Here is an 18748-nt window from a genome sequence, read left to right as displayed (position 1 = left end):
TGCAAAACAAGGAGCTTCCCTGGTGCTGGTATTGGAAGTGATCATGACCTTGTAATGCTAAACTTTTGGCTATGTCTAAGGAAAATCGTCAGGTCAAAGTTCACCAGAATCAAGTTTGACTTAGAGACCGCAGCATTGCTGAGTCATTCCAAGCAATGATTGGTGGAAAATTTGCTCCACTGCTTGCTCTAGAGGAAGACATAGAAACAATGACCAAGAATTTCCACGCTGTAATGAGTGAGGCAGCAATAGACATCCTTGGGAAATACTGTAAGAAGACAAAACCTTGGGTCACAAATGAAAGACTACAAATATGTGACATTAGAAGAACACTCGAGAGATAAGAACAGTATGGAGGGAGCTGATAAATACAGAGCAATTGGCGGAAAGATCAAGAAAGGAATGAAGCTGGCCAAGGAGATATTGAACAGATTGAAGCCAAAAGCGGAGAATATAATCACTGAAGAACAGGCTGGCTTTCGTGCTGGAAGAAGTATCACAGAACAGATTTTCAGTCTTCGTGTTCTATGTGAGAAGTACTTACAACTACAGCAGGACATCTACCACGTCTTTGTTGACTTCAAGATGGCATTTGACAGCGTATGGCACGAAGCTCCCTAGGCAACAATGAAGAAGTAAAAAGTTGGTCATAAGCTTATTCTTACTATTAAACAACTGTATGCCAAGGCCAGCACTGCAGTTCTCATTAATAGCACAAGAGGAGAGTGGTTTCGCACCACTGTTGGAGTCCGACAAGGCTGCCTTCTTTCCACTGCCATACTTTTGAACATATACTTGGAATGTATAATGCCCCAGAAGATCACATGTGCACCGTCAGCATTGGGGGGGGGAACAATTTCAAATCTTCGGTTTGCTGATGACATTGATGGCCTGGCACGTAGTGAAGATGAACTTGCCGACCTTGTGAAACGATTGGATGAAACCTCCCCAAAATATGGCATGGAAGTCAGTGCAGAGAAAGCCAAGCTAATGACAAACAAACATGAGCTGATCAGCTCACATATCACTGTCAATGGACAAGAGCTGGAGACAGTGAAACAGTTCAAATATTTGGGGACAATCATCATTGATGAAGGATCAAAGGCTGAAATTCTGGCAAGAACTGCAACAGTGGCAAAACTATAAAGCCGATTTGGAGGAACAAGAACATCTCCCTGGAATCCATACTGAAACTGCTGCACACATTGGTCATCTCCATTTTTCTATATGCGTGCAAGACATGGACCCTTATGGCAGACCTTGAACAGAAAATACAGGTAGTAGAGATGAAATACTTCCATAAAATCCTGGGCATCGCCTACTTTGACCACGTCACTGATGAAGATGTCATATAACCCAGCACGTTTCGTGATGATGTTACAGAAGACCTCCTGATGACTGGGAAGAAGCGCAAGTTGAAGTGGTATGGCCACGTAACAAGATAATCTTGGATAGGCCAGATGATCTTCCAAGGGACAGTACATGGGAAGAGAAGAAGAGATGGATTGACAAAATAAAAATGGACAGGAATGGACACTTCGCGGAGGCTCAAGCACTGACACGGTCGTTGGGGTGGAGACCATTGGTTGCTTGCTCATCAATTATGGTGACCAACGACCAATGCGGTTATGGGGAGGCGGGTGATAGTGGGATTAGACCGTTCATTTCCAAGTGACAAATTGGAAGGAAGAGCCATCTGCAAAACTTGCTTTTCAAACAACACTTGGGTTTTAGAGAAATTTGCCCCTGGCCAGCAGATGATTGGGGAAAGATTAAATAAAAGTACTGTAGACTATTAAATACCAGATCTGATCGTGTCTGCCAGTGGGGATTGATTTGAGACAGTGATTAGTTTTATTAGTGCCTAGGCAATTGAAGCCCCTATTGCTCTTAAGAAGTTTCTTCTGCCCTCACATTAATACTAATGACAGCCCCTGTTCTCAGTGGTTGACAGAAATGGGAGATTAATTGCAAAAGAGAGTATAGTTAAGATCAGGACTGGGAGTAATACGTTACTACTTTAAATATGCATAATCAGAAAAATGAATGATAGCACTAACAGTAATGGTAGCATCCATGCTGTGAGTTAAATTCATTTTTTTCAAGAAACTATAATAATTCAACACAAACTTTGTTGCTGTATATTCAAACCTTTTGTGACCATGTCAAGAAGAGAATCTAGAAGAACTATGTGACGTGTCATGTCAAAAGGCTATGTAAGATAGACCATAGAAGAAATGCTAATATATCCAGGGCATGACTCATTTTCTTGACTTACATTTATGGCTAAATAAGATAGATTTTAGCTGCATACATGCTAACAAATAAGAAATGTGCTTGTTGGGTAAAATGTGTTTTGGTTCTGCAACCTAAATAACAAATTATGAAACTGTAAACAAAACCACAAGGAAGAAATAAGAAGTTGATTTTATAGTAAACAACATAATTGAAGGAACTAAGGTAGGTACCAAATCTGAACCAGACTCTCAAAAAGCTTTGTGTAGTTATGCTAATAGAGTTCATGGAAAATTACTCACAAATGAGCTTTGTATCATGTATAAAATGGAAATGTGCTGCAGACATGAATCATCTTGTTGGCAAATAGGAAATATTACCTTCACATTTTACAGTGTATGAATTGATAATGTAAGTGCGGCAAGTAAAATACTGTAAAAAAGCTGGTACAGAAACCCTGCTTAGAGAGAGGAAAAAGCTGGAATAGTAGTGAAGCTGCAACCTTTTTCCCCAGGTTGGTGATGTATTAACTTTTACCTTTTTGTTTGTGCTGGTCTGTCTGACTGATAACTAAGCTCAATCGGATTTGATGTCTTCTTGTTGATCAGTAATCTAAATTGAACCAACAACTTGGTGCAAATAGTTCCTATCCCATGATTGCTCCTCTTACTTGTTGTCCTATGATGCTTTATTTGCTACCTTTATATGACTTTAATAATGTTAGAAATTTAGTCATGGATGCCTTACTTATAGCTTCTTTGCTCATAATTAATTGATACCATAAATAAATTTAAAGTGACAAGACTGAGACTGTTGGCCTATAAGCCTGATGTGAAGGCCTTCTGGGTTGTCTGTTAGACTGCATAATGCTCTGCAGTTATGCTAAGAAGAAGAAAAATATTAGCTTGTTAGGATTGCCAGAAAGATAGAACCTTTGCAAGAATTGTTAATACTTCTAGTAATATAGTAACCACAAGAAGTAACAAATCCTTAAGTTAGCAAAATATGATGTAACTGCCAAAAAGACATAAGACCTAAGTAAATAACAGATATTTGATTATGTAATTGAAAACCATAACATATACTAAAAATAAGAGATGTCTTTATGGAAAAAGAGGAAATAATCAGATTGAAACTGAATAACTCTAGTGTTTACTTACGGCTTAATATGCTTATAACAACCAGGCAGCGTCAGAATCAAACAGTCGTTGGCTGTATGCTCAGTTCTACATATACATATGCGGGTACCCATCTCAGTGCCGCTGATTTGAAGGTATACATTGTCCTCAAATGTGAAATAGTTATGGGTGAGGACAAAGTCACAAAGTTCAGCCACCAGGTTAACCGTGACGGTATCGGGGATACTGTTCCTGACGGCTTGTAGTCCATCTTTGTGTGGAATGTTGGTGTAGAGGGCTTCTACATCCATAGTGGCTAGGATGGTGTTTTTCAAATCAGCGGCACTGCGATGGGTACCCGCATGGCCCCACAGTATGCCAACATTTTTATGGCTGACTTAGAACAACGCTTCCTCAGCTCTCGTCCCCTAATGGCCCTACTCTACTTGCGCTACATTGATGACATCTTCATCATCTGGACCCATGGAAACGAAGCTCTTGAGGATTTCAACAATTTCCATTCCACCATCAACCTCAGCCTGGAGCAGTCCACACAAGAGATCCACTTCCTGGACACTACGGTGCTAATAAGCGATGGTCACATAAACACCACCCTATATCGGAAACCTACTGACCGCTATTCCTACCTGCATGCCTCTAGCTTTCATCCAGATCATACCACTCGATCCATTGTCTACAGCCAAGCTCTACGATATAACCGCATTTGCTCCAACCCCTCAGACAGAGACAAACACCTACAAGATCTCTATCATGCATTCCTACAACTACAATACCCACCTGCTGAAGTGAAGAAACAGATTGACAGAGCCAGAAGAGTACCCAGAAGTCACCTACTACAGGACAGGCCCAACAAAGAAAATAACAGAATGCCACTAGCCATCACCTTCAGCCCCCAACTAAAACCTCTCCAACGCATCATCAAGGATCTACAACCTATCCTGAAGGACGACCCATCACTCTCTCAGTTCTTGGGAGACAGGCCAGTCCTTGCTTACAGACTGCCCCCCAATCTGAAGCAAATACTCACCAGCAACCACACAACAGAACCACTAACCCAGGAACCTATCCTTGCAACAAAGCCCGTTGCCAACTCTGTCCACATACCTATTCAGGGGATACCATCATAGGGCCTAATCACATCAGCCACACTATCAGAGGCTCGTTCACCTGCACATCTACCAATGTGATATATGCCATCATGTGTCAGCAATGCCCCTCTGCCATGTACATTGGCCAAACTGGACAGTCTCTACGTAAAAGAATGAATGGACACAAATCAGACGTCAAGAATTATAACATTCAAAAACCAGTTGGAGAACACTTCAATCTCTCTCTGGTCACTCGATCACAGACCTAAGAGTGGCTATCCTTCAACAGAAAAGCTTCAAAAACAGACTCCAACGAGAGACTGCTGAATTGGAATTAATTTGCAAACTGGATTCAATTAACTTAGGCTTGAATAGAGACTGGGAATGGATGAGTCATTACACAAAGTAAAACTATTTCCCCATGGTATTTCTCCCTCCCATCCCACCCCCCACTGTTCCTCTGATATTCTTGTTAACTGCTGGAATTAGCCTACCTTGCTTGTCACCATGAAAGGTTTTCCTCCTTCCCCCCCCCCCCCCCCGCGCTGTTGGTGATGGCTTACCTTAAGTGATCACTCTCCTTACAGTGTGTATGATAAACCCATTGTTTCATGTTCTCTGTGTGTGTATATAAATCTCTCCTCTGTTTTTTCCACCAAATGCATCCGATGAAGTGAGCTGTAGCTCACGAAAGCTTATGCTCTAATAAATTTGTTAGTCTCTAAGGTGTCACAAGTACTCCTTCTCTTTCTGTTAAGATGAGTTATCTGAGGTCTCTTTAATTACTAAGTAAATTTAAATCTTTTTTAAAAAAAATCTATTACTGATCTTTGATAACATGATCAACATCATGACTAGTGTCACTGTCCTCTACCTCCAGTAGCGGCTGTCTCTCTTTGGTCTTAACTACACTTGCAGATTTGTCAGTGAGAGGGCTGCATTGTTTTTTGTACCAAAAATTGTCACTTCATCACAGAACTGATGAAGGCTTTTTTTTTCTTCTTCTTTCCTCAAGCCACAATTATTGTACTGGTGTATGGATCTAAACCTTTAGTGCCTTAATTCTTTTTCCTAGTAGTGTTTGGCACATCTCATCAATTCAGAACTCTGGATTTTTCCTCATCTACTGTAGATCAGCAGAATAGGGACAATGGAATTGGGCTCAGTATGACTAAACTTCACTCCGTATTATGATCAAGATCATCTCAGCTGTGATCTAAGTAGCTAATTGTTAATTTTCAGCAGACTTGGCTAGCATGTTTTCACAGACATAGAAGAAAAGTGGATGTTAGTGATAAGGTGGGCTGTAGTATCAGCATAGGACTTTCTGGGTTTGGAGGCAGGTAATGCCTTTATTGGTTGCATAGGACAGGGAAACTGAGCTTTTCTTTTAACATGGGGACTGATATGTTTTGTAACTGATCTGTATTACAAAAGTCAGTTACTGGCTTTGTGCACATTTGTTGTGGGAGGTCTGAATTTTTTTCCAACAAAAATCATAGGAGAAATGAGTAGGCTCTTAGGATCAATTTCTAAAAACTTTTATTCTGAAAGCAGAGTACATAATTTATGATTTTGAAAATGTTTAAAGATATTGATTTAAACTTGGGTTTGAAGTGATACTACCATTATAGATTGAGTGGCATATGATAGCAAGGTATATATTAAATATATAAATAAGACTTTTTTTCCCTTTCCAATCATAGGAGAAAAGTAGTTATTTTAAAGGATTTTTAGATTTGCGTGCAAGCGAGTATGATGATGGAAAGAGTGAAAAACTTATTAAATGAAAGTGAATATAAGAAATTAGTTGTTTTGTTCATAAAATGAAATGACACCTGTGGTTGCTGTAATCTGTGGAATTTAATTCCATCATCTAGGAAGGTCATATTCCCATGAAATTCTGTGTCTCAGGCTCACAAGGCTCACAGTTCCATTGCTCCAAGGAAATGTAGCTGTCCTCGGAGGTCCATAATCATGGAGGGAGAAGTGATATTTTAGATAGCTAGGGCCAATTTTCTGGATGGCTTTGAATATCAGGTCAAAGACTTTGAACTAGACTATATTCAGTGGGCAGCCAGTTTAGAGATTGAAGCCTAGGAGCTTGATCAGAGAGGTCTGTGCTGTAGGGCATGCACTGAGTATTTAAGCCTGGAGCTTCTGACTATATGGATCAACGTGGCATCCAATAGGATGGGATAAAAGTTCCCAACCACTTACAGATGGAAATATACTTTTGCCAGTGCAGCTGTTTGGGCATCCAGTAGCATTGAAGAGTAATAAATCATAGCTTGTGGACTGATTTAAAAATCTGGGGGCAGATGGCCTTCATAATGGGGGGATATTGCAGAGTGTCACATTCTTCAAAGCGCTTCTCTCTTCCTACTAGCATCACTGTGTACTTACCTGGGTTTAAGTATAGCCTGCTGCTTTTCATCCAGCTTCTCTTTTCACTTAGATGTTGAAAGAGCTGGGAGATAGTTCCTTTGCACCAAATATGAACAGTACTGTAGAACTGGCTATTGTGCTTACTGCTGGAACTGCCAGAAGTCTCCCTGTGGCTTCAGGTTGACATTGGATAGAGGATTGATTCTTGTTTTTTAAAATTGTTTTTTTGTTTTTCTTATTTTAAGGCATGAAAGATGGAGAATTCAAATACAATCATCCACAAGCCTTTGAGAGCAAGAAAAACAATGACTCCAAGTAGTCGAAAACAAGTGGAAATGCTGAGTAAAATAAAGAGTATTTCAGGACAAGAAAAGATTTTGAACGGCTTGCATACTGAGGTTCACCATGTTCAGTTAAATACTGTGGACATAAACTGCAGAAGTAATGATTCTGTTAAAGGAAGCTCACTAACTGAATCAAAAACAGATATGTTCCCTGAAAAAAGTGAAATGTTACCTCAAAAATTAACAGCCTCAATACAGGGGTTCAGTGTTGACTCAAAAGTAAATGAAGTAAAACAATGTTCTTATGACAAAAATTTGGATCAAAACTGTCAAGAAGAATCCCAAGAGCCTCCCCATGAGAAATCTTGTAACACAAATTCTGATGCAAAACAGTTTCTAAATGCTGGGTGTTTACAAGATATACTGCATAAATGGTATGAAAATGAACTAAATACACCATCCTCTAAGCCAATTGAAGTGCATTTGTATTCAAAACCAAATAACCTACCTGTTGACCAGTTAAAAGAGAGTGCTTGTTTAGAAGATCCAGTTAACAGTGATTATTGGGATGAAAAAAGAACTAACAAGATTATTCCTATTTTAGAAAAGATAGACACAACAACAGAAAGAGATAGTACAATAGAAGAGGTTATTCCCACATTAAAGAAGGTAGACACGATATCTGATTCAAATGATGTGAAGCACAAATATAACCTTACTCATTCAGTTTCCCCCACACTGCCTGGGATAGATAGAATAGCTGATGTTTTAGAGAGTAAAACATCCCATGGAAATGGTAGTCCAAATATTTTACCAGATGTGGAAGCTACTGTTATGCTGCAGGATACATCACCTGAATATAGTATTGGTAAGCGCTCTCTTCTTCTAATGATCTATAAATTTGACTGTTTCTAACTGTTAAGTGATCCTGCCTAATCAACTTCATAGGCACCTCTTTTTCTTTTTTTGTTTTAAACCTTTGCAAGTTGCACATTGCCTCTCATGGCCAAACAGTTTTACTATATCGTTTCCAGTTCACCCTGTCTGCTTGGGTCTGGCCTATACTATGAAATGTTACCATGTCTGAACATGTTTATCAACAACCATGTTAGCTGACATGATGCTGAACACACAGACCAGGATAAATGGCGTTGAAGTATTGTCAACTAATTGTGACTAAACCCTGATTGTGTTAGGGTGCTCTGTGCAGAAGTTTTGAATAAAGAAGCCTCATGAACTGTTGGCTTTCCTGCTTGGATCTCTGGGGCTTGTACAGAATAGGTAACTAATGGAATTCCTAGAACAGCTTAACAGTTGTTTCACAACTATAATGACTCCTACTGGCTGTGCTCAAGATTCCCTCAGGCCCTATGGCCATCAATATTAGATCCTCTATCGTCGTCCACTGAAAGTTTTTATGTGATCCTTATTTGGAAATTTTTTTCAGGTGAAACTAAAGCCACCTCCACAGCTGCCATTTCAAATTTTTTTTGGGGGGTGGGGGAGGGAGAGGGTAACCAGTTAAGAGGACAGTTAGGGGCATTGCCCTCTTAACAAGTTACAAATAACATGACTTAGTTTTGTATCCACATAGCAACTTTTCTGTCATCACAATCTTGTTTGTACATCTGCATCTAGCTCACTGCTTTGCTATGTTCGCATGGGTGCATTCTGGGAAAATTTGGGCATTTGTCTGAAAGTGCTTCGGCAATTGTAAGGTGGTTGGAGGACACTACACAGAGCAGAATTAATAATAACCTATTGGGCAGTACACTCTATAGGGTACTAAACAAACAGCTGGGAGGATGAGGTAACTCGTTTGGCTGGTCCACAAACATGGTTAGAGAGTCTTGTTTACCCTGGGAAAAACAAAAATAGAGAGTTTATAGATTGTTGTAACCCACTAACAACCTTCCAACTCCTTCTCCCCCCCCCCCATTTCCTCCCTATGACTGAAGGGGTGTTAATGGACCACTTCACCTTAAATGGTCCCTTGAAATGTGTGTTTACTACTTAAACTAAACAGTCTGTTCCATCATGTATTTAGCTGTGACACTGAGGGCTTGGCTATACTTACATTTTATAGCGCTCTAACTTGCTGGCTCAGGGGGGTGAAAAATCACCCCCCTGAGCGTAGCAAGTCGGAGCGCTTTAAAGCGCTAGTGTAAACGGGCTCCGAGTGCTGGGAGCCATGCTGCCAGTGCTCGGAGCTAATCCTCTCGTGGAGGTAGATTACCAGGAGTGCTGGGAGAGCTCTCTCCCAGCGCTCGCGCGCAACCATAGTCGCAGTTCAAACATATGCCGCAACAGTGCTTTGGAGTTTCCAGTGTAGCCATGCCTGAGTAAGTTTCTTACGCCTGAAGACCTATGTATAAGCTCGAAAGCTTGTCTCTGTCATCAACAAAAGTTGGTCCAATAAAAAGATATTGCCTCATCCATCTTGTCTCCCTTATATTCTGGGACCAACACAGCTAACAGGCTGACTGTCACATATCTGAGGTAATGCAGGAAAAAAGCCTTTGGTCACCTGAAGTGGCCCTTCTCTACCTATTTTCTTCTCTCTCAATTGTTTGTCTCTAGGGAGTAGCAGACGGCATGTTATCACTACTAGGGAAAGGGAGATGTAGCACACTCCTGGCAGTTGTCCCAGTGCAAGGCATCCTGAGAATTTAAAAATGATTTTGGCACACTTGGCTATGGAAATGTGGCTGGTTGGCACCCTGTCAGTGACTTTGTCTTTTCCATTTTACTTGGGCTCATGGTTTTTCCCCCTCACTCCCACAAAAAAGTAGCAAGACTCTTCTTCCCACTTGATGCCAAGACCAAGCTATGGTGTAATGTAATTAAGGAATAGAACCACATTTACAAATTTAACCTCTGCTTTGAATGGTCCTATACTTTACCAAGGTATTAATGATAAGTTTGTTTCTTCACATAGCACTGTTAAGAAAATTAATTTGTGAGGTAAATGTTTGTCATTTTTTTTTCTAAGACAATGCTCAAAGGAAGAGGGTATGTTCAGAAAGCAAGGAAGACAGTCACTGTAAACGCTTCAAAACTTCTGATGAAAACAAAAAAGAGAATATTTGTACAGTGTCAGAAAAAGAGGAAAAATTTTTGGGAAAGGTAACTTGCTTTATTTTACATGCTTAAAGCTGAAATCTTTCATGCATTAAATGTTTTAGTTATTCTCCTGTTGAAAGTAGTTTTTTATGTTAACTTCAGATATAATTGTCAGCTGTGCTGAACTACTTAAGCCAACTTTTATGAATGTGAATAATTCTTTCTAGACAGAATTCAGATTAGTTTGAGGAAACTAAGAACTTTAGTAATTCTAAATTGGTTCCTCCATTAGTGTGGAGATTTGAAATTTATTCCTTAGCATATAAAGACAAATAAAATGGATTACTTTATAAATACACCCAATTTTTGCATGTCTTAGTAGATGAAGTAACATTCATTTAAACTCGGTGTTTACTCAACTTCTTGAGTAACCTGACAACACTTCAGATAGCTGGTTTCCTCTTTCACTTGTTAAAATATCTTAGACAAATTGGCACAGTCCTACCTTCCAGAAGATAAAAATTGTGATCAGAATTGATTAGAGCTGTGACTTCATTCCCATTAGAGTTGCTAACTGAAAGTTTTATCTTTCTTTATATTTCATTCGTGTTTTGGTTGAATGTGCCCATGTTAGCTGCTAGATTTTGGTGGGCTAGAGCTTTAAAGCAAAGAACCTAGGATATATTAGGTTGCTCACTTTGAACTCTTGTAGACTCCCACCAAGAAGAAGTCATCTCTTGAATTTAAGTGGCTCAGACAGAACATGATAGGCCTATTTATTTATTTAAACAATTTCTAAACACCTAGAGTGAAATCCTGGTTCCATCTAAATCAGTGATAAAACTCCCATTGACTTCAGTGATGACAAGATTTCACACCAATTCTTATTTCAGACTTTAACCTGACACTTTCAATCTCATGAAATTCAAAGAAAACAGATACAAATCATAAACTGTGGTTTGAATTCCGGCTATTTTCATGGGTTGTCCTGTTTCAAATACCATATGATTTCAGGACACAATCTTACATCATTGATGTAATAGGAACCTGCCATTGGTTGCAGTGGGAACGGGATAGTGTTCTCTTCCTGCTGGAGAAATGGTTAGACCTTTACATGTGAAAATATGACCTCAAATGTGTGTGTTCTGCCTCTCTGCTCTCTGGGAGTAACTGAACCCTTTTCAGAATGGTACAGAACACATACAAGAAAAATAGAAATTGCCTGCCTGAGATTATGGGGTATGAACCTGAAAACAGAGAGACTATGAATGAAACTGTTGGTTTTTACAAATTAATTTGTGAAAGCAACAAAGCTGTGGCTGGAAAACTGGCTGAGGAGCACTTTGCCTTGCTAGTGTGATGTAGCATAACGGTGAAAGCAAGGAAAGCTGCTTCTAATGGCAAAAGCTTGAAAACCTTGAGCTTTATGTAACATTTGTTTCTCCACATAACTGAAAAAACTAGATGACATGAGACATAGCTGGTGGAATTCTCATTTCTAACTGCTATAATCATAACTGGAAAATGAAGATGCAAAGATACCTTATTCGTTATGGTTATACTGCCTATTAATCTTTGAAATCTGAAACTGAAAAGACTTCCAGGAAACTATACTTCCTGTCTGATTCAGTACTGATCTTAAAGAAAAGCAGTGATTCTGGCAATTAGTCTTCCATAAGCCTTTATTCTATTTCCTGTGATAGTTGTGCAACTATAACATCTAAAGAAAAATGAAGTCCTAAAATTGGTATCAGCACGGACTTGTAAGTAACAGATTTTTGCCAGATGCATGCTCTGAGCTTTAACCCCATTTTATTGTATTTTTTTTTGTCCTGGAATAGAATATCAAGGAGATATTTAAATCTCTATCTTTCTTTCTCTCTGCTGTATTGTCACTTATCTGTTGTGACTACTGCATGTGTTTAGGATGTTGCTGATGAGTTTACAATTTGGTAATAGTAACAAAAACAAATGTTTAATCTGTCGACATAAATATAGCGACTTACTATCTGCACAAACTTTATTATGGTAACATTCTCAGGCCAAGTCTACGCTAGAAACTTTTTGTCACTATAATAAAGTCAGTGTAATTTTTTTTGACATTTCTGTACCAGCAACACACTAGTGTGTACGCAGTTATACTGGCATAAAAATTGTTTTGCCAGCATAACATATTTTGTTAGTAAAAGCTGTAAATTGTATCAGCAAAAGCATTTTCTTTGCTGGTATAAACTTCTTCTACACAAGGAAGGTTTACCAGAATAGCCATACCAGCAAACCTCTTTAGTGTAAACCTGGCCTTATCTAAGCTAATATAATGTAAAAGTGTAGTTGTGGGGAAAAGGCTCATTTTCCAGGAATACAAGCTTCACTCACTGAGCAGTATCGATTCTCCTTACCCAACAACAGCAGCAGCCCTTGAGTACTTTTGATCCTCAACCCACAAAAAGGGGGGGGAAATTCTATTATGACCCAAATATGATGGTCTATTGCACCTACAAGAAAACAATTTGAGAACCATTCTTCTAGATCCGTATAAGATTCAACTATAACCATGGCAAACTCTGAACTAGAAAAATATTTACAATATGTTACCTTCACCACATTGAGAATCGTTAATTTTGTATGAACCATATCTCAAGATTCAGAAGGCATGATTGTCCTTGCAAACAGTTGACTTGCACTAGACTGGGTGAGCTGTAAGGGAGGGGGAATGCCAAAGCACAAAATACTACATTTTACGAATTACATTTGTAATTGACAGAACATTGGTGCAGCAGTTTTAATTTATAAACATTTTAAAAAATAAAACTTAGTTAAAATTAAAAAATATTTATTTGTATATTTTCATTACCTCAGCAATGAATGATTTCTAGATTTGAAATGTAGCTTTTTTTTCCATTATAGGTCAAACACTTGATTCAAAAGCGTGTGGATATTTTAAATAATGACGTCTTTAACCATAAACTGGAAAGTTTAAATGGAAGAGTTGATCAAACACAATGTCGAAAAAAACATGAAGAAATAGCTATTACATTTCTAGTAAGTTTCTTTGCATTGTGCGTATCCTAAAAGTGTGAATTTATTTGTTCCTGAAGGTCTTAAATTTTCAGAATTGCACCTACATTGTGTGCATAACTTGTGCTGGAATTGATTGCACTGGCATGAAGATTACACTTCTGTTCATAGAAAAATGAACTGGAGGCTGTACATTTTGTTACCTTTTTATTTTATGGCACACATCTCAGTTGATGTTTGGGGGTGTTTTGCTAGTGCTTATCACATATGCAGAGTAGGAAATATGAAAATGTGTACTATTTCAGGTTAACACTTAAGGTGATGCTTTTTTTTCTTTCCTTGTAGAAGAAAGTGTCTAAGCTCGAGAGACGTATTAATACTGTGATAGCATTTCAGAAGAAAATATTATTGAAAATGGTCACTAGTAAGGTATAGTATAATATGTAATACTTCAACTTAGGGATTCTATTAGCAATTAATCATGAACTCATGGGCAGTTATAAACAATCTATACTAAACATGTGCAATATGAGAACATAACTAAATGGATTTGGAGGAGATGGTATTGTATTGGTGTTATGTTACACAAAAGCAACTCTGAGGAAAAACCTAAACTTCTACAGACACCTGGTACTGGGACTCAAAAAATGTTAAGAATTTTATTTACTTGCAACTGAGTTGTTTCATTGAGAAGTTTTGTTTTTCAGTAGAATAAAATACAATTATTTTTTTCTTTTGTATTGCTTCAGAGGTCATAGGTAAGCAGCTCCCATTCTGACAGGAGGAGCAGCCTCTGAGGTATCAGCTGAATCCCTTCTCATAGATGATTGAGTACTTTAGACCCTCAGTAGTATAGTCAATAAAACACAAGCATTTCACTTGGAGCTCTGGATACGATACTGCCAGAATGATAGCCTAAGAAAATATCAGGTATGGGGCTTTTTGCTTCCTCATGGACAACATCTCTTGACATAAAATTGAAGATTTGTTGGCCAAGAAAACCCACGATTTAGACCAGTGTCAAGCTTTGTGTAAACCTGCTTGGGATGCTAATTCAGACTGTTTTCAGGGGTGGCTTGAGATCCTTTAGCAGGCTTTTAAAATTAAGGGTGCAAACTCTTCAGCTCGTGTTAATTGTCAGAGCTTCATTGACTGGGGCTACGACAGTTTAAAACAGATGAGGATTTGCCCCAAGGATTTGAGTAAAGATTGTAAGACTAGTCAAATAGTTATTTTTTCTTTTATAAAACAATTGGCTTTTTATCTTAAATTTATATACTTTATGTAATCACAAATGTTAAAAAGCATGGTTTAAAGGTCTCATTGCAGAAATAGCTTACCCTACTTCTCAGTTATGTTTTTCTGAAAAGGTTTCAGAAATTCTTTTGTTAAACAGTGGTATTCTAGAAAAATGTAACTCTGATTAAACATACAAATAAAAAAAGTCCTTCGTGGCAAATGCTTAACAAATAGTTTGTGTCATGCTGAAGATTTTTGCTAAACTTTGGGAAGAAGGGAATAGTAAATAACACTTTTTTTCCTTTGCTTTATATTGACTGTCTGTGTAATGCATCTTTTAGGAAATCGCATTCATTTTTAGGGAAAATGTGCTTGTGTAAAAGGAAAAGGTCTGGTTTCCAAAACCAGCTCTGGGTCCAAGTCCACATTTCTTCCACATGCAAAAGTCTAATTTAAGTAAGAATTGTTTGTACATTGAATATAAGCTCTCACCCTTGTTGTAATATTCCAATGTGTTATAAAACTGGTTTTATGTCTGTGTGATGGGGCGTCTGCCCCACACTGGCAGAAAAAGGATTAAAAGCAGCCCTATGGAGGTTGCACAGGAGGCAGCCAATCACAGAAGGGCTTATAGGAACAGCCAGTCAGGGCTGGGTTGGCCCATATAAGAAGGGCTGCAGAACAGAGAAGTTTCAGTCACTCCCTGGAGCTTGAGATGGGAGGAGGACCGTGTGCCTTGCAGGCAGAGGGCACCAAGCACCCAGGACAGAGCAGTGCTGCAGGCAGAGAGCTAAAGGCAGCTCTTGGAAGGCTGCAGGGATCTGCAGACTGAGGCCCTGATGCAAGGGCAAAGAGGGTGCTGGAGCCACATAGGAAGTGGCTAGACTGCAGTTTGCCACTGAAGGGAGTGGCCTAATAGTAGACTGCAGGTCCCTCCAGAACGGGGGAACATAGAGTGTAGCACAGCCAGAGGGCAGTGTCACTGAGGAGGCGCTGCAGTGGTGAGTCTGTCTGGTATTTTTTAAATTCTTCAGGCAGAGAGGGAAATCATCATTTACAAGTAAGGTACTTATGAGTGATTACTGAAGATTACAGCAGATATAATTTTTTCAAACCAAATTATTATTAGATGCTCTACTTTTCTGACGTCAGCTATTCAAACATAGCGTAAGCACGGATGTGCAAATAACATAATGTTAATTGGAAAAGTGCATGAATAATGAAGTAATGTTTCTGTACTGACTTAACGTTCAGTGCGTGTAAGAACAAGTAACTCTATGCAACAAGAGAGTCTAGCAGGAAAATAGCAAAACTGGTACTAATGGATACTGAAAACTTGACTTCTTACATCCTCCTGATAGCTGAATTGTCTGCTGCTACTCCATGCTTATATCCCTACTACATTTGACCTCGATTTTTTTCTCCAGTTAACTAAAGGAACCAATTGTGTAATTGAATTTAGGCCCAGAATATGTTTAAGTGCTTGCTCTTGAGACAATGAAATGTTTAGGTTGGGGAACGAAATGAGTGCTTTGCTTGTGTGAGCTACTGAAAAACAGTGTGCAGGGTCTGGAGAGTGATGAAAGGTGACATCACCCAGTCTCCATGGCAGGGAGCAGGAAGTATTCAGGAAGAAGGTTGTAATTCTATTTTTTATGTTTGTCTCTGCATGCCCTCAATGTCTGGTCTAGAAGGGCAGTTTTGAGATTCATACAAGCTCAAAATTGGAGATAGTGGAACTAACTATTTCTCACAGAATAAGAAGGGATTGGTAGGTTTTGTGTGGTTTAGATATTTGACTGTCATATTAATTTATTATTTTAATTTCCTATCAGTGTCTCTTGGACCATTTAGTAGCTGTTCATGTGTCTAGTGAATCTGTAAATGTTAATCTCTTGTTATTGTAAAGATAGGCTCTGGTTTAACGATGACATACATACATTATGGAGGCGGGGGAGGGTTTAAAAATGCAAAGAGGCAAAAAAATGCCATCTGTTGATCTGAAAACAAGGTGTGCATGAAATCCAGGACATCTGACTAACTCAGCACTGATTGTGGACATGAACAGATTTTGCCATGACTTGTGACCTTTTTTCTTTTTCTCAGGCAAATCTTCCCGGTGCAAACTCACAAAATGCAATACTAAATAGAACCAAATCTGTTCCACTGCTTCCTGATAACATAAATGGACAATCTGTTTCTTCAGTTAAACATGTATCATCATCCCATAGACAAACTGGTTCTACTTCAGAATGTGTTGCAGAAGAGCATGTAAGGTAGGTGTCTATAATGACCACACACAAAAAATAAATTCAGTAAATATAACCTACATATTATGTATAGTTTTAAAGTATTTACTTGGAAAGAACCTACTTTTTTTCCTCAAATTTTACTTTTCCTAAAGGTGCTAGATTGGCATACAATTAATTCTTGTACATACTTTACTCTGGAAATGTTATTCTGGTAACTCGGCTTCTTAGCTCTATGAAGCAATACAAAGACTGCTTCAAAGTTGTCACTTACAGAATGACTTTGTAAGAATGGGTTCAGCTCAGATTATTAATCAGTGACACATGAACTAGCCAAGCTCAATCAGTTTTTATTAATCAAAGATTAGGTGTGTAAGATTAATCAGCAGACACAAATTAATACACTGACTGGTCCAGGCCTGTAGCTTGGCACAATTCCGAATTGGTCATTGTTTCATGGTTTTTTTAATACCTTACTTATTTACTTCTTTCGACAGTTGAGGTTAGCAGTGCACCTAGCACTATTGAGTCACCTTCAAATATCTATCTTGTGGTCAGCAGGCTAGAGTAAGTCATAAACTAATACACCCTAACTTTTCAGCTTGACGTACTTAAACAATATTATCATATTTTGGCAAACTTAACAAAGACAATAGGTTATGTGTTTAATGGCATAATACTTCTCAATCAATCTAATTTTGCCCTTTGCAGTTTGGAACACACTTTGGTTATTCAGCTGGAGAATAATGTCAGCATCTCCTATGCACTGTGAGGTGGTCTGTTTCCCTTTATACTCCTTTCTTTGATTTTGGTTATAATTTCATAGCCAGTCACGTTTATTTAACAACGATACATGCAGTTAAAAATACCTTTAAGCAGCCATAAAAATAGGTTATGAAAATGTCATGCTCTTAGATATATTTTCACTCTACTAGCAGTATAAGATTTATCTGCTAATATTTTTCCATTGTTCCATTTAGCACAGTTTGCATAAAGCTTTAGGAAATTTGGCCTATATGCTAACAACTTCTACAGTGAACTCTTTTCCCCACCTAATGTATCTCTCTAATGCAGAGTAATCAACAACCTCTAATTTCCCTTTTTATAAAGGGATAAAGTAGTTTTACGCTGCAGTTTTTATAATCTGGGGGATACAAAGTGATAAGGTGGGTCAGCTGAATGTGAGCTCCCAATACAATGCAGTGGCTAAAAGGGCTAATGTGATCCTTGGATGTATGAACAGGAGAATCTCAAGTAAGAGTACAGAGATTATATTGACAGGTTTCAGAATAGCAGCCGTGTTAGGCTGTATCCTCAAAAAGAAAAGGAGTACTTGTGGCACCTTAGAGACTAACAAATTTATTTGAGCATGAGCTACAGCTCACTTCATCGGATGTGAGCTGTAGCTCACAAAAGCTTATGCTTAAATAAATTTGTTAGTCTCTAAGGTGCCACAAGTATTCCTTTTCTTTTTTTTAGAGATTATATTACCTCTGTATTTGATACTGGTGCAGCTGCTGCTGGAATATTTTGTTCACCTCTGGTATCATCGGTTCAGGAAAGATATTGGTAAATTTGAGAGGGTTTAGAGAAGAGCCATGAGAATGATAAAAGGATTGGAAAACATGCCTTATAGTGAAAGATGCACAATCTATTTCAGTTATCAGAGAGAACATTAAGGGTGACTTGAAGCTTAAGTGTCTACACAGGAAACAAAAATTTGAGAATGGGCTCTGCGATCTAGCAGACAATGTTATAATGTAATGGCTGCAAGTTGAAGCTTAACAAATTCAGATTGAAAATAAGATGCAGATTTTTAACAGTGAGGGTAATTAACGGATTGGAAAAATTTACAAGGGTTGTGGTGGAGTCTCCATCAATGGCAATTTTCAAATCAAGATTAGATGTTTTTTCTCCAAGATGTGCTCTAGTTCAAATAGGAATTAATTCAGGGAAGTCCTATATCTCGTTATACGAGAGGTCTGAGTAGATGATCATAATGGTACCTTTCAGCTTTATAACCTTTGAATAGTTGGTGTAAGTCT

General features: G+C 38.4%; 1 protein-coding gene across 7 annotated transcripts in view; it reads left to right on the top strand.

The window, feature by feature from the left end:
* The window catches only part of ATF7IP2 (activating transcription factor 7 interacting protein 2), a 59780-nt gene that overhangs the window by 21714 nt on the left and 19318 nt on the right, over nucleotides 1-18748 (top strand). For all 7 annotated transcript variants that reach the window (XM_043493338.1, XM_038420032.2, XM_043493339.1 and 4 more), the window contains exons 2-6: nucleotides 7096-8002; nucleotides 10127-10260; nucleotides 13105-13239; nucleotides 13561-13644; nucleotides 16561-16730. In XM_043493338.1, coding sequence (XP_043349273.1) covers nucleotides 7105-8002; nucleotides 10127-10260; nucleotides 13105-13239; nucleotides 13561-13644; nucleotides 16561-16730 — 1421 coding nt within the window. In that variant the 5' untranslated portion in view covers nucleotides 7096-7104. The remainder of the gene's footprint in view (nucleotides 1-7095; nucleotides 8003-10126; nucleotides 10261-13104; nucleotides 13240-13560; nucleotides 13645-16560; nucleotides 16731-18748) is intronic.

This window comes from Dermochelys coriacea, chromosome 10 (genome assembly GCF_009764565.3).
Source record: "Dermochelys coriacea isolate rDerCor1 chromosome 10, rDerCor1.pri.v4, whole genome shotgun sequence".
Classification (NCBI taxonomy): Eukaryota; Metazoa; Chordata; order Testudines; family Dermochelyidae; genus Dermochelys; species Dermochelys coriacea.
Note: the sequence above shows the minus strand (reverse complement) of the source record. Positions and strands in the feature narration are given on the sequence as shown.